The sequence below is a fragment of the Coffea arabica genome, chromosome 4e, assembly GCF_036785885.1.
Source record: "Coffea arabica cultivar ET-39 chromosome 4e, Coffea Arabica ET-39 HiFi, whole genome shotgun sequence".
Lineage (NCBI taxonomy): Eukaryota > Viridiplantae > Streptophyta > Magnoliopsida > Gentianales > Rubiaceae > Coffea > Coffea arabica.
Genome location: NC_092317.1, coordinates 10,002,501 through 10,025,548, shown reverse-complemented (window position 1 = coordinate 10,025,548; position 23,048 = coordinate 10,002,501). Strand labels below are relative to the sequence as shown.

The 23,048-nt window shown below is 35.0% G+C and overlaps 4 protein-coding genes and 1 pseudogene across 8 annotated transcripts in view; 4 read left to right on the top strand and 1 right to left on the bottom strand.

Moving 5' to 3' along the window:
* Window positions 1-278: 278 nt before the first annotated feature.
* On the bottom strand, window positions 279-4,350 carry LOC113742699 (serine/threonine-protein kinase AFC2). Of its 5 annotated transcripts, XM_027270611.2 has the most exons (12): window positions 4,059-4,349; window positions 3,117-3,306; window positions 2,779-2,805; window positions 2,538-2,691; window positions 2,387-2,435; window positions 2,175-2,289; window positions 1,878-1,969; window positions 1,534-1,690; window positions 1,367-1,431; window positions 1,160-1,257; window positions 974-1,076; window positions 279-861 (listed from the first exon to the last, which is right to left on the bottom strand). In XM_027270611.2, exons 1-12 carry the CDS (start codon window positions 4,185-4,187, stop codon window positions 712-714), a joined length of 1,329 nt encoding a protein of 442 aa, XP_027126412.1. In that variant the 5' UTR covers window positions 4,188-4,349; the 3' UTR covers window positions 279-711. The 5 variants fall into 5 exon arrangements, with proteins under 5 accessions (XP_027126412.1, XP_027126413.1, XP_027126414.1 ...); XM_027270612.2 differs by lacking the exon at window positions 3,117-3,306 and having other exon boundaries at window positions 4,059-4,181; XM_027270613.2 differs by lacking the exons at window positions 2,175-2,289; window positions 2,387-2,435 and having other exon boundaries at window positions 4,059-4,350.
* A 2,886-nt stretch (window positions 4,351-7,236) lies between these two features.
* LOC140005714 (norfluorocurarine oxidase-like) lies at window positions 7,237-8,603 on the top strand (annotated as a pseudogene).
* Window positions 8,604-12,255: 3,652 nt separating this feature from the next.
* LOC113742029 (norfluorocurarine oxidase-like) lies at window positions 12,256-16,200 on the top strand. The gene is made up of 2 exons (XM_027269711.2): window positions 12,256-13,252; window positions 15,091-16,200. Exons 1-2 carry the CDS (start codon window positions 12,338-12,340, stop codon window positions 15,700-15,702), a joined length of 1,527 nt encoding a protein of 508 aa, XP_027125512.2. The 5' UTR covers window positions 12,256-12,337; the 3' UTR covers window positions 15,703-16,200.
* Window positions 16,201-19,273: 3,073 nt separating this feature from the next.
* On the top strand, window positions 19,274-19,866 carry LOC113740723 (norfluorocurarine oxidase-like). The gene is made up of 2 exons (XM_027268252.1): window positions 19,274-19,646; window positions 19,730-19,866. The coding sequence occupies exons 1-2, from the start codon at window positions 19,274-19,276 to the stop codon at window positions 19,864-19,866; spliced, it is 510 nt and encodes a 169-aa protein (XP_027124053.1).
* A 1,676-nt stretch (window positions 19,867-21,542) lies between these two features.
* Window positions 21,543-23,048, top strand: part of LOC113741773 (norfluorocurarine oxidase) — a 3,522-nt gene continuing 2,016 nt past the window's right edge. The window contains exon 1 of the mRNA XM_027269395.2: window positions 21,543-22,667. Coding sequence (XP_027125196.1) covers window positions 21,738-22,667 — 930 coding nt within the window. The 5' untranslated portion in view covers window positions 21,543-21,737. The remainder of the gene's footprint in view (window positions 22,668-23,048) is intronic.

The window sequence follows — 23,048 nt, the reverse complement described above, 5'->3', positions numbered from 1 at the left end:
GTCGAACCCAATTTTTTCTTTTTCTAGTGCACTTTTAATATAAAAGATTAATCCAGTATCCATTGCACTCCTATGGGCAATAACTTCTTCTATTCTCCTTTGCAATTTTTCGGCTCCAGTGAATTATCAGCCCTAAATTCTTAACGCCTCGAGTAGCATCTTGCATTGCGTTTGCTTCCCAAGCCACATTAACGAAAAAATGACTAGGCAAAGAAAACTAAAACGCGAGGCAATACGGCAGTTTTATTATCCATAGAAGGAGCGAAAAACAAAAGCCATGACAAAATAAAGAAGACATTTCCATTAAACCTAGAAATAATCACGAGGGTCACACTATGTAAATTAATCTGAAAGTCAAAAGTAAGCACTTTGTACAAAGCTGACAATCCAAACCCTCGCTTCATATCACAACTTCATCAGTCAGTGTTAGTATTCCCATAACTAAAAATCTAAATGAGAACAATTTCAGATTTCAGAAGCCAAAATTGGATGTCACAGCAACTGCCTCTGCAGCATCTTTACCAACGATATGCACAAACTGCTGCTGCTTCCATTGCTGATATTGGAGTGTAGAATAGATAACAGCTGTTATCTTTCATTCAAACTAGAAGTAGCTAATAGAGAACCAGCACGAATAAACTTTCCATGGTTTACAAACAGCAGCATGCATTGCATTTCCTTCCCTGGCACAATCTTACTCCATTGAAATCGTCAGGATCTCCTGAGATAATCCCTGGTGAAAAACGGATTCCTCAAGGCCTCACGTGCTGTTAGCCTCTCCATCGGCTCATACTTGAGAAGACCTTGTAGAAGATGTATCAAATCCCCAGCCGAATGGTCCACATGTTGCATAATTAAATTCTGGAAGTGGAAGGATATTTCATTCACATTCAAAATCAGGAGCAAAAACTATTCCACCACTAAAATAATCCTTAAGCTGAGAAGCTTAGAAAATTCTAGATAATACACAAACCTGAAGCCGAGGCAACTTATTAACAGCTTTAATACTATCACGGGAGGTTGCTCCCTCAGGCCAGTCAAGTCGACCCCTTCTAACATATTTTTCAGCATGACGGCTAGATTAAACAAGGTGAACAGATTAGGCCCTTGAAAACTTACAGCACCAGATATTACAAGTGGGCTAATAAACAACACTCACTCTGATTTCTTCAGCATATGTTGGGGCAGAGGACCAAGTACCCTCTCCATCATTGCAAGGTGTTCCAAATTCTCATGTGTTTGGAAAAGAGCTTCTCCCTGCACATTATCAAATAATGTCGATCAGGGCTGATTCAGGTAGAATATACATACAAATGCATTGCGGATGAGAAAACATCATAATCCAGGAGCTAGCAAAGAATCATACCGAACATAACTCAACCAATATGCACCCAACACTCCATACATCACAAGGATAACTCCATCCAAGCCCTGCATAATTCAGCATTACAGGTACCCATATGAGTATTACTGCAGAGTGTGAGAGCGACACACACACTAGCACGCCTATGACTATTAAAAAGTTCCATTTACCTAGAATGACTTCTGGGGCACGGTAATGACGAGTTGACACAATGTACGACTGATCTTGACGATCATAAGTTGTGCTGCCAAAATCAATCACCTTGATGGCACTTGATTTTGGAATTCTCTTATAATATGAATTGTCTTTTGGTGACCTTGCAGAAGCCTGCAAAGATTAATGATCCAATAGGTTAAAACTGCCAAAGACAGAGAACACACAAAAAGTAGAAAGCAAGATCACACAAACTAATAAAACAAGGTCATATACAGTGTTTTGTATTAGAAAAATGCTAGCTCAAGCACAAGCCCATGCAAACATTCCAACCACAAGAAGGGAACACCTAAATCATTACCCTGTAATCAGGAACTTTAATGTACTCTGGGGAGGTAAGAAGAATATTCTCGGGCTTTAAATCAGTGTGGATAAGGTGCAGATCATGCATAACTGCAAATTTTGAAGCCAAAAATAAAGTTAAAGGCAATGATGGACAGATTGCAGACATAGACTGTCTGCAATTCTGTACAATAAACAAGGGATGTAAATACTTAAGATGCCTATACATATAACACAATAAGAAACTATCATGCTTTGTGAAAAATCATGTGCTGCAATAAATAAAGAAAATCTAGAACAAGTAATTACTACACACATGCTACACATTCCAATAGTTGTCTGCCAATCTCTCGGACAAGATCAATGGGAAATGACCGGTAATTGTTTTTCCGAAGAAAATCGTATAAGCTTGGTCCAAGCTTCTCAAAGACCTGTTAAAACCATTTAAGTTCATCCACAATCTTAACCCCCGAAATATTGTTAAGTTGGGGAAATTAATCCACCAAATCAATCACACTATATACTTACAATACAGATATGGTTACGATAGTCAAACCAGTTCCGTATTTGCACACAACTGCAAGAGATAAACCAGCTCAACAACCAACACATTACACAAGAGCCTAAAATGGCATCAACAATTAAACGAGATGAGTGACAAAAGCACATTGATACTCACCGATTCCCCCCTTTATCATGTTTACCAAGTTGTTGGAGGACTTCAACTTCAATCATGGCAGCTTCCCGATACTTCTTAATGCCACGCACAATTTTAACGGCAACCATTTCCATCCTTTCTCTATCCCAGCATTCTAGGACCTGGCCAAATGTGCCTGAATAAAGCCCGCAGATATGAGTACAGATCAAATGTATAGACATGTAGGAAGGAATACCAACAGACAGCACAATGCACTAAGTACCTTCGCCCATCTTGCTGTGAATTTTATCTGCAGCAACAATCAGAAATAAAAAACAGAACATCTTAAGTCAGAAGAGTAGTACACTAAAGAAGTGAAAAAATACAAGCTATACTTATCTAAAGATCAAGAACCTCAATGTTATTGAAGAACAGAAATATTTCCCCTACGTCCAAAACATTCAAAATAAAATGAAAGACATGCAAAATTTGAAATCCCAACCAACAGAACTATACAGCTACTTGTTACACTAAATCTAATAAGCAAAAATTCACCACGTCATTCAAACATGAGAACAAAACTATAAACATAATTTTCTGGATGATGGTAAAAGTAGTTACAGCGCGAAGTTAAATTTTCTCCAAGCTCAAACAAATAATGCCCATCTTTGTCATCTCCTCGCCATGGGGGAGAACCAGTTCCAGCCACACCCTTAACAAACAGGGAACTAGTATGGTCTGGGGTTGCCCTTGAAGATGCATAGCTTGTCACATTTCCAACTTCTTGTCCACAAAACAACCCTAGCTGAGCCTACACACAGGCACCCATTCACATTTTTATTTAATAACAAAATTAATTTTGATTACCTCGGTACACCTCCTATCCTTCCAACAAACTAAATTGTCAATGAGTTTAGGTGAACAACATGATTAAATAATCAAATAAAAATACCATACAACCTGAAACAACACAAACAGAAGACAGAAAATATGTCAACTCTCAAACATCAAGTACTAAGATAACAAATCTCACCAAACAAAGCATAATTTTACCCTTCTCGTTCCCATTTTATGCAGATTTGGGATAAAAATAACTCAACAGAGTAATAAAAAATAGCAGCTAAATCAGTCAAAACATTCAATTGAATCCCCATAGAACAATTCCCACACATACTCGGTTTAAAATTAAAAAAGTTCTTAAAGCCAGTTTTTTTAAGCGAAATTTAAAGGGAAACCCGTTCAAAATCTGGAAAACAAAAAGCATGTTGAAAAGATTGGATCGACTCAATTTGCACATCAAAAAGGACGAAAAATTTAAACAAAGAATCTAATTGAACCAAAAAAATCAAAAAGTTGTAAATTTTTACTACAAAAAACACCGTATCAAAAATTATAGATCTCACGAAACCCTAGGTCAATTAATCTACACATCAAAATTAAACCTTTTGCATACCTGATCAGAAAAAACCTAATAAACTTAACCAGATCTATCAAAACAAAATCAAGAAAAAGGAAAAACCCAAAAAAGAACAGATCTTTAGCAAATCAGAACAAATCCCATACCTTAGGAGCCACCTGAGGATGAATCGTAACTGGAGCTTGAGGCATAACATCCCAACCCAAACGCTGCCGTTTCCTCGGCCTCCGATCCATGTGGGTGTGGGGAAATTCCGTCATGCGCTCCATCTCCATCACTACAAGAATCAGACTCTGGAAAAAAAAATCGAAAAAACTATGCAAAACTATTCCGAGAGAGAGAGTTTGAAGAAATCTAGAGAGAGAAAGTTTCAACAACAGGGGAGAGAGGGAGAGAGGGAGAGAGAGAGAGACAGGGAGAGAATGATAACTGGGGGTTGGTTGAGGAAGGGCTAACCCTACGCCACAGAAAGCTAAAGAGGATGAGCATTGTCGGTTGAGATGAAATCTTGCCGTCCACGTGTACGTCTCTGAGACGTCGTTCTTTTAGTTGGTGGGTTTGGTTTATGGGATTCTTCGCTGTTGCGCGATTGAATTATTCGCTTTGGGCTGGGAGTTGAGTTAACTAGAGTTAGTGGGTGAGGGTCGAATCTAATCCTGGTTGAGTTAGGGTGTTGACAAGGTTGGGTTGAATCTGGGATCTGTATATTGGGCTGGGTAACAAACATGCTGAATGGTTTTTGGGCCTTGTCCCGGCCATCGTTACTTGTATGAACTACGAAGTGGTAGTACAATTGTTTTCCCGTACGGGGAAATTGTGTTTGGATAGTGGATTATTTGAAATAATATTGTAGAACCTTTTTTTTGTGATATAATATATGTGAAATATAAATGTGGTTAAAAAGATAAAATAGTATTTGAAAAATATGTTTATAGTGCAAGTAAAAAAAAAAAATCACAAATAAGAACATATTCTAACAATCTTGATCCTCTCTCCTATGAGCTTCAAGTTTTGCTTGATAATCATCGATTAATGTTGAATCAATTGATAATTTTTGGGTGCAAATTGCAAGCATGCCAATGTTTATTTTGTAGTTTTTTACAGAAAATTTTTACATTTTTTGTGAACACATTTTTCAATCACCTTTTTATTTCACAAACATCAAATTATTACTATATATATATATATATTACAAAACTCCTAAAGATGGCAATGTGAGTTCCAACGTTTCATCAATTACAGACGCTAGACATTGGTGTACTTTAAGATTCTCCGATAAACCCAATAATGTAGAAATGGAGTAAACATAACATATTTGTCTATTGTAATCTAATTTTCAGTCTGGACATCTATTTTTTGACTAATTCTTTTTGGATGTTTCTTAAATATGTCTCTAATCATTTTTTCATATTTCCAATTTTTTATCTCTCAGAAACATTACATCCCAAAAAGTCTTTTTTTAAAAAAAAAAAAAAAATGGTTTTGCAAGTTAATACTTGGAACACCAAACCTTTTACTCTGGATTTCGATCAACTTTGAATAACTTGAAGATCCTCCGGTGCAACTTGCAACAATGCTGCAATGTTCAGCCAAAACATAGAATTACTCGATGATTAGAAATTGATATCAAAGCAATGGAAGTTGGAGTTTTCTAAGCCTCAAGGGTTTGCGTGAATTTCTCAATAAACTCCAGTATCTTGTATACCCACTAATTTTGCTTGATCAAAACTCTCCCATTTCAAAGCATAACAATTTTCCCTTCAAAGCATAACAATATTCCTAGACAGCAGCCTTGGAGCACCCAAAAGCTTTGAAGGGCGCCCCTTGATGCATGTGGGCTGTTTATAAACTCCTGGTGTGTGGGATTTAAAGATGGTTGGCTTTACCAAAATATGATGATTTACACGTCCACTCCTGTTGAGGCACTAGTTTCATGACTGGAATATTTTTAATATGTCAAATCTCAGATTTTTCAGGTTATCATAGAAAATATACATTAACTGTGTACATGTTTATGCTAGAGTGTGCTTAATGTATAACAATTTTTGCACACATATGACCATTGGATTTTTCTAGCGGTGTTCATTAGACACTCATTAATACATTTCATTTCTACCAAACTTAGTATATGAAAATACATAATATATTTATTGCACTTGAACTCTCTTAGCGAGTACCTATTGGACACCAATTAATGAAACCCTTACAATACTTAATTAATCTTAGCTATTGACAAATGAAAGTAGATCTATCTAATGGGCACTTGTTAAGGTGGAGCTCATGTGTTAATTTTTAGAAAAAAATTAAAGTTAAATAGGGTGAGTTGATATGTGTAAACGAGGATAGTGTGTGCATTCACATGATAAATTAAGAGTAATTTAAGTGTAGCAATAAGGATGCCCATTAAAAAATCCATGAAATTAAACCACCAAATACTTATGCTCAAATATCTTAGTGGGCAAAATAAACTTTACTCCATTGTGGTTTAGCGATTTTTCACATAACTTGCCTATAGTTTTAAAGGTTATTATTTAACTTTCTCATAGTTTGAATTAAAGTGTCAAAGTGATAAAAATGATCATTTGTAACGGAACCCATGAAAATATCAAAATTACCGTTGTTTAAAAACTAAAATGGCTGAAATGATCAAAATATATAAACATAATATACATGACACTCTAATCCCGTATGATTTTATATTTCACTATATAACCTCCTTATGATTTAGTGTTTCACTATAGAACACCCTTATGATTTTCAAAATATATATATAACCCCCGTGGTTAATAAATAATTTTCAACTTTACATAGAAGTGCTTTTGATATTTTAGTTGACTCTGTTATGGAATGTAAATTCCGTCATTTTGACATCTTAATCCAAATCGTAAGAGGATTATATATAATTTTTTAAACTATAGGGGGATTATGTGAAAAATGCTAAACCACAGAGAGTAAAGTGTATTTTGCCCTACCTTATTTTATCATCTTTGTCAAACATTGATAGAATAAATCCAGTTGTGCAAACCTATTTATTGGCCTTTCTATGTAGGCTATCTTAATCGAAATCACAAATATTACACATCTCTAAAAGATTCCTGCCATAAAACTATCACCTTCTAATTGCATATGAAGATACTAAAACAGGAAGAATAGATTGATCTATCATTCATCAGCCAGGCGGCCCAGGCTAAGGCTCGTATGAATATCGCTTTGTAACTCGTTTTCTGACCGGTTGTGAAGAAAAAAAGTCAGCACACGAAAAAAATAAAAAACTAGAGCCTATTTTATTGCGCAATTATCTACAAAAAAAAAAGGATTAAAAACTTCTAGTTCATTTTCTTAATCCATAAATAGAATACAATTCAGAGATTAGAGCCTTTCAGTGTGCAATTTTTTTGGGAAAACACAACGAACAAAGTGAAGTTCTATAAGTAGGATCATCCTGCGAACACTACAACTGATCACTTTTTAAGTTTCTCACTTTATTCACTTCAGGCATCAAGAAGGCAATATGGTGTTTCTTTTGCATCCTACACTTTCTCTTTTCTTCCCCTTGTTTTCTTCACTCTCTTCCTCTACAGATGGTTCTTCCATGCTTCTTCAAAATCCCCAAAAAACTTACCACCATCTCCACCAAAGCTCCCAGTAATTGGGAATTTTCACCAACTTGGCTTGCTTCCCAACCGCTCACTCCAAACGTTATAAAAAAAGTATGGTCCCTTAATGCTGCTTCATTTGGGCGGCCTCTTCAGTTGATGCAGCTCGTGAAATCATGAAAAACCATGATTTGGTCTTTTCGAACAGGCCAAAATCAGGCATTGATGCTAGACTCATCTATGGTTCCAAGGACGTGGCATTTACACCTTATGGTGAGTATTGGAGACAAGTAAGAAGTGTTTGTGTGCTTCAACTTCTAAGTAGCAAAAGGGTTCAAAGCTATCGACATGTTCGAGAAGAAGAGACTTATGATTGAACATACTAGACAAAACTGCTCTTCTTCAGTTGTGAACTTGACTGAGTTATTCGTAACACTTACAAATGATTTAGGCCAAGGAAAATCAGAGATAACTGAGGATGATTTTGACAAAATGCAATATCTAAAGCTAGTGATTAACGAAACTCTGCGGCCTCATTCCCCAGTTCCATCACTAGTTCCTCGAGAATCAACTCGAGACATCAAAGTAATGGGGTACGATATATCGATTCGAACATGAGTAATCGCCAATGCATGGGCAATTGGAAGAGACCCTTTGCTTTGGGAGAAGCCAGAGGAATTTCAGCCAGAGAGATTTCTGAATGTTGGTATAGATTTTTGAGGTTTGGACTTTGAGTTGATCCCATTTGGTGCCGGCCGAAGGGGATGCCCGGGTAAGACCTTTGCCATGGCTATCAATAAACTTGCATTAGCAAAATTACTGCACAAATTTGACCTTGCCTTGCCTGATGGAGGAAAACCAGAGGACATGGACATGACTGAAGCTGGTGGCATCGATGTGCATAGAAAACTTGCTATACTTGTTGTTGCCACTCCATATTCTCCTTAGTTTCTCTCCTGGCACAGAGAAGTTTAGCATGTCCTAGGGCAAGGTTTACAAGATCAAGTTGAGAACTTATGTAAATTGTCTTGCCTGTTATATTTAGCCTGCATGTAGCTCTTGGAAATTCTCCCTGAAAATTCTTATTGCTTAATAAGAAAATCAAAAGACAAGTAAGGCACTAAGCAATATTGCTTAATGAACAAATAATTGTCATTAATTTTGATCGTATTAGTTAAGCTTTACAGTGACCTTGATATTATTAATATTGGAGAGGGAAATAAGCCTTTCCCTTTTTTTTGTTATTTTTGCTGCTAATTTCAAGATCATAAATCAATTTCAACATGTATGAATATAAGTCCAATCCAATTTTTGGAATTTGCTTATGAGTAGGACTTATCATCCAAAATTTGTTCTTTCACTACAGCTACTAAAGTCAAAACAGTCGGCCAGGCTTTATAGATATTGTTTCCAATGTGTGGCTTGGGTAAGAGTTTCAGTTTATTAGGAACCCTTATCCCATCCTATAGTTATTTTATTTTATCTAGTAATTTTATCTTTTTAATTACTTGGGAAAATAAAATAACAAAAATCGGTGCCAAATTCCCATTAATTGTAATTTCTTGTCTTTTATTTTTTTTTCTTCTTTGTTCAGTTTATTTTCCTTCTCTATTGTCGTGTTCAATTCTTATTATCCACCATCACATAGACCAACCTTTAAGTAATTCTCCATTATTAATCGATGACTACATATTTATACTGCTGTGTTCACGTGTATGAAGTAATTCCATTATTGAACCAAACATAATTTGAACAAGGAATATATATGTGTAAGTAAAACTTTGATTGGGTTCAATTCCGATGGTAATCTTCAAGATTTATTATTGACAAAGACACCTTACTCTTTTGTTTCTCCTCAAAAAAAAAATACTTTTGTACATTAATATGTGTTTGAAATATTCAAGAGTCAAGCCACACGCATGGATTTGTTATTTAAACACAACCATAACCACAAGAGGCTAATCAAGGACCTTTGCATCTGCATTGCTAATTTGTTCATTTTGGATTTTTCATTGTCTATTCTCCTTATCTTGGTCTTACTCTTCCTATGCTTCTTCAAGATTAGGCAAATAGCCAATTATAGCACTTAAAAAAAGAAAAATAAAATTTGGCTTTCTTCCATTTCCTAATTTCGAAGAAGTTAAGGGAGAGGGGAGGAAGGAAAGGGAGAAAGAGTGAGAGAGAAGAGAGGAGGAGGGCAGGGTTGGAGGTGGGGGGGGGATTTTTATTTTTAAAAATATCCCAACAATAATATTTAAAATTCTAAAAACACTCCAATAAAAAACTGTAGTAACAATTTTTTCATATATACTGTTATAGTAAAATTTATGAAAATCAGGTCTAAAAATATCTAATCCATACAGAGCTTTAGTAATAAACAGTATTTTGTAGAAGACTAAAATTATATTCTACTTGTACCTGGAGTTAAACATTTTGTTTTGCGTAATTAGAATTTTTTTTTGTCAATTAGCTACATTTATACTACCCTATTCTAGGAGAGAGGGGGGATCTAAAAGGGTTGTATAAGGAGTTAGATGGAAGACGAGCTCATCTAAACTAAAGAGGTGATCTAACACACTTTTTAGATTTTTTTAATTGCAGGGTAGGAGATAAAATCAATCACAGAGTATCAAAAAAAGAGAACAAATTATTATGCTACCCTATTAGTTTTGTTTTGTTATGGTATACAATTCAACGTTAACTTTCAGATAAACAATCATATAATTCCACGTCAACTTTGAAATAGAAAAGATGTGTTTGAATGTCATTTTCTTCAACTTTGAATGTCATTTTTTTTCCACTTTGAATGTCATTTTTTTCAATAAAACAGCATTTCCTTTTTCTTTTGCAAATCCCATGATTAGGACGTGTTTGGTGCAGGACTGATGCAATATGGAGTGGCCAATGACTGAACTTCTGAGGCACCCCAAAATCCTGGAGAAATTGCAAACTGAGGTAAGACAAATAACTGAAGGAAATCAGAAATCAGTGAAGATGATTTAGACAAAATGGAGTACTTGAAAGCAGTGTTCAAGGAGACTTTACGACTTCATACTTCAATCTCATTATTTCGTTCGTCGAGAATCAACTAAACACGTTAGGATAATGGGGTATGATATACCAGCAGGTGCAGCAGTAATGGTAAATGCTTGGGCAATTGCACGAGATCCATTGCTTGGATTCAGCCTGCAGAATTTCAGCCAGAGAGGTTTTAACTCTGAGTTAATTCCATTTGGAGCTGGAAGCAGGGGTTGCCCTGGTACTACCTTTGTTGTGGCTGTCAACGAGCTTGCATTGGCAAAATTGGTATACAAGTTTGATTTTGCATGGACTGATGGAGCTAAACCACACGATTTGTACATGTCTGAAGCCACTGGTCTCACCAACCACAGAAAAAATCCTGTATTTGCAGTAGCTATTCCACATTCTAGTTAGAGGCCTTCTTTACCTATCTTTTCAAGTATAAATGTGGACCTTATACTGATCTATTCTCCAAATAACCAGACAGCAAATATCTAGTGTTGGCAAATTGTATTTAAGCTACTGATCAATAATTAAAAAAGGTTTGTATACTGAGTTATCTCTTATTATGCCTATCCAACAGTTCAGCTGCAGGATAGCTCTGAGTTGGATGTAGAATTTGCATCAATTTGGGAACATCAGAGAGGAGGATGCTTTCTGTATCTAACAGTTGAAAATTTGTAACAACAGAAAATTGTAATTAAATCCCTCGTTTCGAAGGAATAACAGTTCAAATTCCCTATGATTGATTTTGGAAAACTGTACTTCTTTCATTTGATAAGATGTTGCAGTGCATAATTGCGTCAAGGAACTACTTTTATCAGCAAAACCTTTTTTTTTCCTGTTTCTTGGGGGCTATTATGCAAACTATGAATGGTTTGATGATTTGATTACTCTATGATATTAAGAGTGCAGAGAGAGTGTCATGGGGCTATTCCATCTTAGCATAGCTTCAAATGCTATATATAGCGTTTTGGAGCAGAAATTTTATTGTATAACAAATAAAACCAAGTAAAGCAAAATCTTTTGATTATTAGTTTTTGAAAGGCGTAGCAATTGTCAAATTTACTATAGATAAAACTCATAATCTTCAAATCACGTGGTTTGATCTGTGATGGTCCCATCACACTCACCTACAGAAGCCAGTATTATGAACATAAACCAATTACAGTTTAATCAGCTCATGGTAATACATTTCATGAGGTAATACTTTATACTCTTTTTTTTTTTTTTTTTTTTGTCAAATGAGGTAATACTTTATATTCGAATATTTCTAGAGTTGAAGAATATCGTGCCTTGGTAGAAAAAGTTAATTAATAAAATTTTCAAATATTAGTTCCTCAAAATTCCGAAAGAAAATTCAAACTCACAAGTCACAAGCATATGGTGCATTTATACTATTAAACATTAGTTCAAACTTCTTCTTTTTTTATTGCGACGATAACAATCGTATAACCTACTTTAATTTAATCTAAGGGGAGGGAGAGTCGACGGGAAACCCCGTCGAAGAAAGCCACCCGAAAGTGACAGCTACATTTAAGTGGCAAGTTTGGCAACCTTTGCCTCCCAACTTTGCAAGACTTGTAAGTCTTAGGATTGGCAAACATTAGTTCAAACTTGAAAATACGAAAATTGCGTGTCAAATTTTCTTCAAAGACACAAAATGATAGCCATAATTGATTGTGGCAACCTAGACGGAGTTACCTATTTTTGTGCCTAACCGTTGAAATTTTGCTACATAATTTGATAAGACGTGCGTGGCAGCATAAGATCATAATTTAATAGGCAAACATAAGATCATATACACCATGGCGTTCTCTTTTGATCTTTTATTTTTCTCAGTTTGCTCAGTTGTATTCCTTCTAGCCCTTTTGAAATGGTTCTATGCTGCTTCTAAACCCCAAAAAAAGCTACCACCATCTCCACCAAAGCTCCCAATAATTGGAAATATTCACCAGCTTGGCTTGCTTCCGCACAGATCCCTCCAATCATTGTCAAGAAAATATGGCCCACTCATGCTACTTCATTTTGGAAGCAAGCCAGTGCTGGTAGCCTCTTCCGCTGATGCAGCTAGCCAGATCATGAAAACCCATGATCTGGTTTTTTCAAACAGGCCTAAATCGAGCGTTAAAGATAGACTATTCTACGGAAGTAAGGACGTAGTATTTACACCGTATGGTGAGTATTGGAGACAAGCCAAAAGCATTTGTGTGCTGCATCTTTTGAGTAACAAAAGGGTTCAGTCATATCAGCATGTTAGAGAAGAAGAGACTTCACTCATGATCGAAAAGATCAGTCAGACGTGTTCTTCTTCACCTGTAAACTTAACTGAAATATTTGTAACTCTCACAAATGATATAATTTGTAGGGTTGCCCTGGGGAGGAAGTATAGTGAGGAAGAAAAAGGGAGGAAAATTATGGAAAATTTGAGGGTTTTTGTTGAGTTAATTGGTGTTTTTGATGTAGGAGACTACATTCCTTGGCTTGCATGGGTTAATCGTTTCAATGGTTTGGACTTGAAAGTGGAGAAATCTGTTAAACTGATTGATGAATTTCTTGAGGGTGTAATAGAAGAGCACATAAATAAGAGGAAAGGTGAGGCTGAAAATGACCATTCCGTTGAGACAAGATGCCTAGACTTGGTGGACATTCTGATCGAGGTTAATAAGGAAAGCACTATCGGCTTTGCTCTCGGCCGTGATGATATGAAAGCTATCATCCTGGTAAATTGGATCTCTCTCCATCTCTTTAATTACATCGCACTATGAGAATTTATAATTAGTTTCAACTCTGAAAAGAATTATGTTTACTGCTAATAAATTATCTAGTACTAGTTTTGAAGGTAGTGACTTGCACTAGGCTGGAAGGTTTAGATTTTGTTTGGTACTATCATACAAATGTTTTTAGTTTAGTTTTTTTATTTTTATTTTTAACAAAAAAATGTTTTTAGTTTAGTTGAATGACAACTTATTAAATGGCATTCTTCTACTTTACTCCGATGTGCAAGATCAAAATCTATTTGGTTTGTAAGGTTTACTGAATTCAATATTATTAAACTCGGATGGATGAATGAACCAGAGAGCTTTTGGTTCATGCCTTCACGGTTCAACCACTAGTTCAATTAAATGTTTTCTTATTTTAGTTATAATTAGAAAATTTGAATAATACCAAATTATATAAAGGGAAAAAATTTCTAGTGGCTAGCCTATTCAATTGTTGGAGTTTTACCAGGTTTGTCCGGTTTGATCAGTTTATGTTCGAGTTTGACTCATTGTTTATTTTTTTTTTCTTGCTTTAACATAGAATCTTGTGATAGAGTTGGTTCTTGGTTCAATCAATCAGTCTAGCTAGTTCAGTCTAGTAATAGTTTGGAAACATCGATTCCATTCCATACTTTAACACTATGTTTGGTAGGTAGGAATAGACTCGGAAAAAGCCTTTATAACTTATTCATTACATACTAAGTCTGGAATAAATCATTTAAAGGGGAAGTCCCTTCCCCTTGAAATGTTTATTCCAACCTTTTCCTCAAATTCTATTCCTCAAAAAAATTTAAGGAAAGTTGTTTCCAATTTCATCTTAGAATGCCTAATATAGTAGGATATCAAATTTATCCTTATAAATCTTTTCACTGTATCACCATATCTTAAGACATTTGTGAGCTTAATAAATAATTGAATGCATAAAAATTTTCTTGTATGTAAAATAAAATTTTCTTTTTTACAAGCAAACAAATGTTTTGAGATACTTTATTCTTTGACTTTTGAATAGTTGTGTAGAATTTTTTTTGAATTTCATATAAAAAAAATGTAAACAAAAGATTAACGTACTAGAACAAAAACTAAAAGTCATAAACATATCTAGGATAATTAAGTCAAATACGTATTAATTGTATTCTTTTCTGACAACAAAATATTGATCACACTAAATATTGAAGAATGAATAATGATAAATATTTGTCACTGCCATTTTGGGTAGAAAGATCTTTTTATTTTGGACAAAACTGCAAACAAGGGGTAAGGATATTAAATAAACATACAAAAGGGTTGACTCACAATAAAAATTCTAAAATTACCACACAACTCTGAATATATACACTCTATAATATATTTAATTTATATCAAAATTACTATGAATGTATGTAATCAAACTCATTTTCGTCCCTTATATTTGAATACCTTCCCTTGTTATCAGATTAAAAGAAAATTCATCCATTGCATTTGAATACCTTCTCTTGTAAAAAATGTTAAAAAAAAAAAAAAACACCTCAATGGTTGCTTTGGTTAACCGAACTTTATGCACTTAAACTTTATGTAACTTTTAAATTTACATGTACCTAAACATAATGTTTCGTCTTGTATGTGGTAATTAAACGCTTATTGCGATAGTATGAATATTGTTAATTTGTCTTCATTTTTCTTTTTCCTTGGAAAGGTATGATACAAATTTATTGCTTGGGTGCAAACGTGCCAATTTTTTTTGAAATTGGAAATTTAGATTAAAAAAAAAGGCGCATCTATGCATGTTCTAAAGCAACACTTTCCTTCATTCCGTCATGCAGGACGTGTTTGGCGCTGGAACTGACACAACACATTCAGTTATGGAATGGGCAATGTCAGAACTTCTAAAGAAACCTATAACCTTGCAGAAATTGCAGGCTGAGGTAAGAGAACTGACCCAGGGAAAACCAGAAATAACTCAAGATGATTTGGAGAAGATGAGATACTTAAAAGCAGTGATTAAAGAAACTCTACGATGTCATGTTCCTGTTCCATTACTGGTTCCTCGAGAATCAACTCGAGACATCAAAATAATGGGGTGTGATATAGCAGCAGGCACACTAGTGTTGGTGAATGCTAGTGCAATTGCAAGAGACCCCATTCTGTGGGAGAACCCTGAGGAATTTCAACCTGAGAGGTTTCTGAATTCCAATATAGATTTTCGAGGTTTTAACTTTGAGTTAATTCCTTTTGGTTCCGGACGAAGGGTTTGCCCGGGTATCAACTTTGCCATATCCGTTGCTGAACTTGCATTGGCAAAATTGGTCAACAAATTTAATTTTGCATTGCCTGATGGGACGAAGCCAGAGGATTTGGACATGACTGAAGCATCTGGTATCACAGTTCACAGAAAACATCCTCTACATGCTATTGCCACTCCATATCTTTGTTAATGGCTTTGAATTCGTATGCTTTCTTTTTTATTTTTGCGGTCTTATTTCTAGTGGAAGTTCACGCTGGTGACTCGTAATAAGGAGTGAGAGACCACATTTTGCATTGGGATGAAAGTTCTCACATTTCCACCGTTTTATGTTTACTTGATGTCATGTGCAAGTATACTTAGATTTGGAAGTAACTATATATATATATAAATTCTCCAATCTCCAAGCCCCGGGGCTATGTACTGTAGAGATACAGGCTTGGAAACAAGCAAACTTCTTGGATTTGGGAGTCTATCACATTCATGTGATGGGCTGAGACGCGTGTGGAGCCCTGTGGCTCTTGTCAATTACCTAGGCCGAAAAACAGTTATTAGCTTACGATCCGTGGTGTTTACTTTTTGAACCAATAGTGTTGTTTCATTGGTTTCCCTTTGTTTTTCGGTCGCCAAATTATGGCCCTGTAGCTGAAATGCGGAAGAATTAATTATTTTCCTTTTTTTTACCCTAAAATTGTGGTTTTATTTTTGTTTTCTCTATTTGCCAAATTCATTTTGGATTATGGATATATGGATTCATTTTATATGTTAATTTCCATTCTTTAGTATTGGGTCGTACTATTATTTTGATTACAGTGCAATTGTTGTTTAATCATATTTTTCATTTGTGACGGGAATCGGGCAAGATTCAATAAAACAAATGGCTAATCAAGATATAAAAAAAAAACTCAAATAAATTTGTTTTAGCTTCTCTCCCTTTTTCACTTTCCCAAAGTTATAAATTTTAAATTGTAGTTTTGTCTGAAATTCTTTAGTTCGATGATGCACGTATGTTAAAAAAAAGCAAAAAAAAAAAAAACCAGTCCTCGTTGTTCTCATATGTTCGATGCACGGAAACCCCTTTTTCTTTCTTTCTTTCTTATCTTGCTTATAAGACTATATACTTAGTGAACCAATCTTATGGACTTTTTTTTTCAAAGGCTTAAATGTGTTGTTTAACTTTATTAGGGTTCACACAAATTAGAGAAACCCTAATTTTCTTAACATATTAATAAGTTACATATCATGCGGGCCCTACTAAATATTATGTTAATCAAAACTCTTGAATGAATAAACTAACAAAACAAGCCGCAAGGCTTTCTGTTGAAATAGGGAAAAAACGAACAACTTCCCGAAATCAGAAATCAAGTTAATTTAATTATATCATGAAAAGTATGTGGGTTCCACATATTATGACTTGTGCCAATATATCAAGAGGTTCACAAAATTCAACAATCCAACAAGATAAGCACGCGTGATCCTGGAACCATGCGCATTTGAGCCATGTACCAACTAATCATAACAAACAAAGCAAATATCTGTACTTAAAACCACAAATATTGTGCATCATGCTTATTGATTTCGACAAACCCATGGATTTATATGCAACCAAAAGCAATGAATTGGACAGTGCAAATTTACCGAAAATATAAGCAAACAAATACATTAAAACCACAATTCAAGATTGTCAACCACCGCACAATCAAAACAAAAATAATTCTAATTAAAAATAACTTGAAAACTATGAATTATTAATACCAAATTATTTTCTAATAATCAATCATATCCTGCTCTGATACCACTTGATGGTGGTTGTTTATATTAACTGATAGGGCGTAATTTGTTATTAAATTTATGATTAATTTCCCTTTTTACCCTCACCAAATATTGTTTTAATTATTGAATTATACTTATATTTGGTATTTGAACCTAATTACAGGAGGCGGAGCAGAAAAATGCTAAAAAGGGAGACTTTCTTAATAACAAGCTGCACGTAGGAAGCTTCGAGAATCTTTGCAAATCCGGCTCCAAGATGTGCTAAACCAATTCCTTTCCTTTCGTGACTAGTAGTTTACTAGCATTAGGAAACAAGAAACGATGAACATTGGGGAGTTGCTTTATCTTTTTTTTTTTCTTTTCCTTATTCGACGAGGAGACAGACGAGAATAAAGACTAGTCATTGTTTAGATTAGGGACATTCTCTTTTCGTCCTTTTTGGAGGCCGCAAGACAGTAGATAATTCCTTCTTGTTCCTTTACTCTTTTTGCATGAAACATATTACATTGTTTAAGGAACAAGATTGGATGTTCATGAATTCTACTAATTCACGTGAAAATTTCTCTATGAGGCATGGCTAAATTCCTAATCTAGTCGGAGATCAACTCAACGACGCCGTTCTGAATATCTGTGAGATCGAACTAATCTCATCTCGTTTCTCCCATTTATTGATATTTGTGCATTCTCTACTTGAATTTCTAGAGATTATTTCATTAACTAAATGTCTAGGGCCTGATATTCAAAGTAACCTAATAATCTAATGCCAAATTAATCACTAAATCTATAATTGTTTAGTCGATTAATATTAGTGGTAACTAGCGTTTACACATGTTAGGGGAATACACAATCTAATTTAAATAACCTCTTAGTGTGTTATTGATTAGGGTTAAGGTTTTCTAATTCTTAAGGCAATTGAAAACTTGAACTCTACGATCGTATTTAGGGTTATTTTTTGGTTAGGGGTGATTAATGGTCGTACCTTGGTCGTCCATAAACTAAGGAAAAGTTGGTCGTCAAAGTTTGTTGGCGACTATAACTAACCTGTTAATGAATTGAGCAAACCATCTTTGCATCAATGATCGGATAAATGGACTGTGTCTGCGAGGTTGTATCTTTGACTAGAGATTGTCTACCATCGATTTAATTTCGGCTTGCTTTCGTGAATTTTTTTATTAATTGGTTATTTATTGATTTTTATCTCTGTTTGAGTTGTTTAATTATTCTTGATTTTATAAAAATTCCCAGCTCTCCGTACTCTAAAAGAAACAAATTCTCCCATAGTCTCTGTGGATTCGACCCTGCTCACCGCTATACACAAAAATTATATATTCTTCGAGCAGGTAATTATTATTGCACAGGCTCGACACCTGTCATTAACTTTTGATGAAAACCATCACCTATTAAGTCCAAAACCTTTATGGTAATTTTTAAGAAATAAATTAACAGTAAAATTGCGGAAGTGTACCTTGATTCATGTTGACTAACTGCCACTTGAATCCTTAGAGATTTTGAAATGGTCTTCTAGGTCAACAAGTATTCGCTAATCCCTTGAGAGAGCTCTTTAATTTCTTTTTGATATCTTTCCTAAAGATGGGATATCAGGAAAGAGCTATTTTGTGGTACTAAAAATACAACAAATAAAAATACGTGTGACCCAGAGATTATAACCCTATTTATAGATAACTTTTCTGTTTTTTTTAGATTTCTATTTCAACCCATCACAGAAATAGAAATTACCTTTAAATTTCTACACATTAAAGGCTTACATCCTATTAGATATATTAAAATCCAAATCATAATTGATTATTTTAATTGAATTTAACCTTATTTGATAATTTATAATATATAATTATTCACATATGAGTACAACATTGGATTAAGGATCCCACGTGATCATGGCAAGAGTCACCACTCTTTAAGGCATATAATATATAAAACTGCGCTTTACATCAACTTATTCACAATTGGCTTCTACTTTGCATGATTAGGACATGTTTGCAGCTGGAACGGATACCACTCATACAGTCATGGAATGGGTGATGGTAGAGCTTCTAAGAGACCCCAAGGTCATGGAGAAATTGCAAAATGAGGTCAGAGCTGTAGGCCAAGGAAAATCAGAGATAACTGAGGATGATTTTGACAAAATGCAGTGTTTAAAGCTAGTAATTAAGGAAACTCTGCGGCTTCATTTCCCAGTTCCATTTCTAGTTCCTCGAGACATCAAAGTAATGGGGTATGGTATACCGATTCGAACACGAGTAATCGTCAACGCATGGGCGGCAATTGGAAGAGACCCTTTGCTTTGGGAGAAGCCCGAGGAATTTCAGCCAGAGAGATTTCTGAATGTTGGTATAGATTTTCGAGGTTTGAGTTGATCCCATTTGGTGCCGGCTGAAGGGGATGCCCCGGTAAGACCTTTGCCATGGCTATCAATGAACTTGCATTAGCAAAATTACTGCACAAATTTGACTTTGCCTTGCCTGATGGCGGAAAACCAGAGGACATGGACATGACTGAAGCTGGTGGCATCGATGTGCATAGAAAACTTCCTATACTTGTTCTTGCCACTCCATATTCTCCTTAGTTTCTCTCCTGGCACAGAGAAGTTTAGCATGTCCTAGGGCAAGGTTTACAAGATCAAGTTGAGAACTTATGTAAATTGTCTTGCCTGTTATATTTAGCCTGCATGTAGCTCTTGGAAATTCTCCCCGAAATATGTAACATTGAGATGGTAGCTATGTGGTTGGGTGATGATATTAGTGTTGCCTACACTCCCTATTTTTATGGTCTATCACTTTAATATCAAGTTGCTCGTGAATTCATGGTTCATTAGCAGGTTGGTTTGCGTTCTTATTACTTAATAAGAAAATCAAAAGACAACTAAGGCACTAAGCAATATTGCTTAATGAACAAATAATTGTCATTAATTTTAATCGTATTAGTTAAGCTTTACAGTGACATTGATATCATTAATATTCGAGAGGGAAATAAACCTTTCCCCTTTTTTTTTGTTATTTTTGCTGCTAATTTCAAGATCATAAATGATACTAGGTGTGTGGAATTGGATGAAAGCAAATCAATAATATAACCTTTGCCATCTTCCGAAAGACATATGGAACATAACCACAATCTAAAAGCCTATCAACAACCTTTTCAGTTTTATTGCTGATCTTTCAAATCAATGGCACTGAAGAATCGTGTAACACTAATTGCAAGAAGCAAAATCCCATTAATTTTGGATATTTTAATTTGCACTCTTCAATTCTTCGTTTGGTTTTAATCCTATGCTTGACCTCTTCAAAAATCCTATGCTTCTTCTGGACTCCAGAAGTTATGTTGGTAATCATATTCATTCATAGTATATTTCGCATTTGCATACTAAAGTTACATCCCCCAAAGTCTTTGTTAACTTCCGAACAAAGATTTCTGTTTAGTATTAGCTTTAATCACTGTGAGATTTCTGTTGACATGATTTTGGAGATTGAATGGGAATTTTAAGATTGCACGAGATCTTTTTTTTTTCCCCAAAACTTTTTGTGAACTAGTAAATTATGCTAGAAAAGTGACACGTCATGTAATCTTTAGGGCAAATTACACTTTATCCCCTGTGATTTAATATTTTCTACATAATCCTCTCATAGTTTCAAAAGCTATACATAACTCCCTCATAATTTGAATTAAAGTGTCAAAGTGACAGAAATAGTCATTCGTAACGAAACTTTTAAAAATGTTGAAATTACCCTTATAAATACAAGACACACTAAACCCGTATGATTTTACAATTTACCATATAACCCCTTTATGATTTAATACTTTACCATATAACCCCTTATGATTTTCAAAATATACACATAACCCCCTTTGGTTAATAAATAATTTTCAAGTTTAGATAAGGATATTTTTGGCATTTTAGGTGATTCCGTTACGAATAATCATTTTCGCCACTTTGACACTTTAATACAAATTATGAGAGGATTATGTATAGTTTTTGAAACTATAAAGGGGTTATGTAAAAAAATACTAAATTACAGGGGATAAAGTGTAATTTGCCCTAATCTTTAGATGTAAAATGTCTAAACTAATATCTCAAATGCCAAGTGCTTAATCAATTTCAACATGTATGATGGTGCGAATATAAGTCCAATCCAATTTTTGGAATTTGCTTACGAGTAGGACTTATCATCCAAAATTTGTTCTGCCAGTACAGCCACTAAAGTCAAAATAATCGGCCAGGCCCTATAGATATTGTTTCCAATGTGTGGCTTTGATTCATTTACTGAGGATGCATTTGCTACCGTCACAAACTGAAATTTCAAGGATCATCAGAACAGAAGCAGAATTCTGGTGATCCTTTTCGACTTAATCAAGTAGGCATATATATAGCCAATTGTAGCAGCAACAACAAATTTCTGCTTTTTTGATTTGGCCCTTTCTCCAATTTTCGAGAAGCATGTAATGGCGTTTATTCTGGATCTTACATTTTCCTCTCTTCTTCCCGTGGCTTTGCTACTTCTAACCCTTTTTATATGGTTCTATGCTTCTTCTAAACCCCAACAAAGGCTGCCACCTTCTCCATCAAAGTTTCCAGTTGTTGGAAATCTTTTCCAACTCGGGCTATATCCTCACCGCAAACTTCAATCATTATCAAGAAAATATGGTTCCCTCATGCTGGTTCATTTTGGCAGCAAGCCGGTGGTTATTGCCTCTTCAGCTGATGCAGCTTGTGAAATCATGAGAACCCATGATTTAGTCTTTGCTAACAGGCCTAAAACAAGCATGAGTGATAGACTTCTATATGGCAGCAAGGATATCGCAGCCTCACCTTACGGTGAGTATTGGAGGCAAGTGAGAAGTATTTGTGTGCTCCAGCTTCTAAGTCATAAGCGGGTTCAGTCATTTCGATATGTAAGAGAGGAAGAGACTTCACTTATGGTTGAAAAGATTAGAAGTTTGTCGGCTTCTTCGCCGCCTTTATCGGCCATAAACTTGAGTGATCTTCTTATGACACTGACAAATGATGTGATTTGTAGGGTGGCCTTGGGGAGGAAGTACAGTGATAGGGAAGATGGAAGCAAAAGTATGCAAATCATGAAGGAATTTGCTGAGTTGTTAGGTACTATTGATATAGGGGATTTTGTTCCATGGCTTGGATGGGTGAGACGTCTTAATGATTTGGATGATAGAGTGGAAAAAGTTGTTAAGCAACTTGATGAATTTCTGGAAGGTGTCATTAAGGAGCACAAAGATAGGAAAAATGGAAAGGCAAACACTGATGATATTATAGAGGGAAAAGGCTCAGATTTGGTGGATATCTTGCTTGAAATTCAGGGGGAAAAGTCGACAGGCTTTACACTCGAACTTGACAGTCTCAAAGCAATCATTTTGGTAAGAAATCTTGTTTATAGGTACTCCAACCATAAACTCATTAGGCTATCCTACCGTACTGGCTTAATGCCATCTCTCTTTTCTTGAAAATCTTTTTGTGTATAGCTGATCTAAACTTGGAATACCTTCATTTTATTATTCAATTTGCATTAAATTTTAAAGATTTTTCTAATGGTTGTCCAGTGAGTATTGATTTAATACATTTAACTTACAAATAATTTATCATGTGAATTTACACAATCACAATTATTGCATATTTTTGCATTTAGACACTTTTTCAAATTAACTACACTTTTTAAAAAGAACTAATACTTGAACCCCCTCTTAATGAGCACCAATTATTCAAACTAGTTTTTGGACAAAATACAATTTGCCCCTATC

Excerpts from the sequence above, each read along its gene's own strand:
- LOC113740723 (XM_027268252.1), top strand. The coding sequence starts at position 19,274 with ATGTTTGCAGCTGGAACGGATACCACTCATACAGTCATGGAATGGGTG. Across the intron at positions 19,647-19,729 it reads TGTTGGTATAGATTTTCGAG|CAAAATTACTGCACAAATTT; the intron begins GTTTGAGTTGAT and ends AACTTGCATTAG.
- LOC113742699 (XM_027270611.2), bottom strand. The coding sequence starts at position 4,187 with ATGGAGATGGAGCGCATGACGGAATTTCCCCACACCCACATGGATCGG. Across the intron at positions 2,290-2,386 it reads ATCGTAACCATATCTGTATT|GTCTTTGAGAAGCTTGGACC; the intron begins GTAAGTATATAG and ends TGGTTTTAACAG. Across the intron at positions 1,077-1,159 it reads CATATGCTGAAGAAATCAGA|CCGTCATGCTGAAAAATATG; the intron begins GTGAGTGTTGTT and ends TGTTTAATCTAG.
- LOC113742029 (XM_027269711.2), top strand. The coding sequence starts at position 12,338 with ATGGCGTTCTCTTTTGATCTTTTATTTTTCTCAGTTTGCTCAGTTGTA. Across the intron at positions 13,253-15,090 it reads ATATGAAAGCTATCATCCTG|GACGTGTTTGGCGCTGGAAC; the intron begins GTAAATTGGATC and ends TCCGTCATGCAG.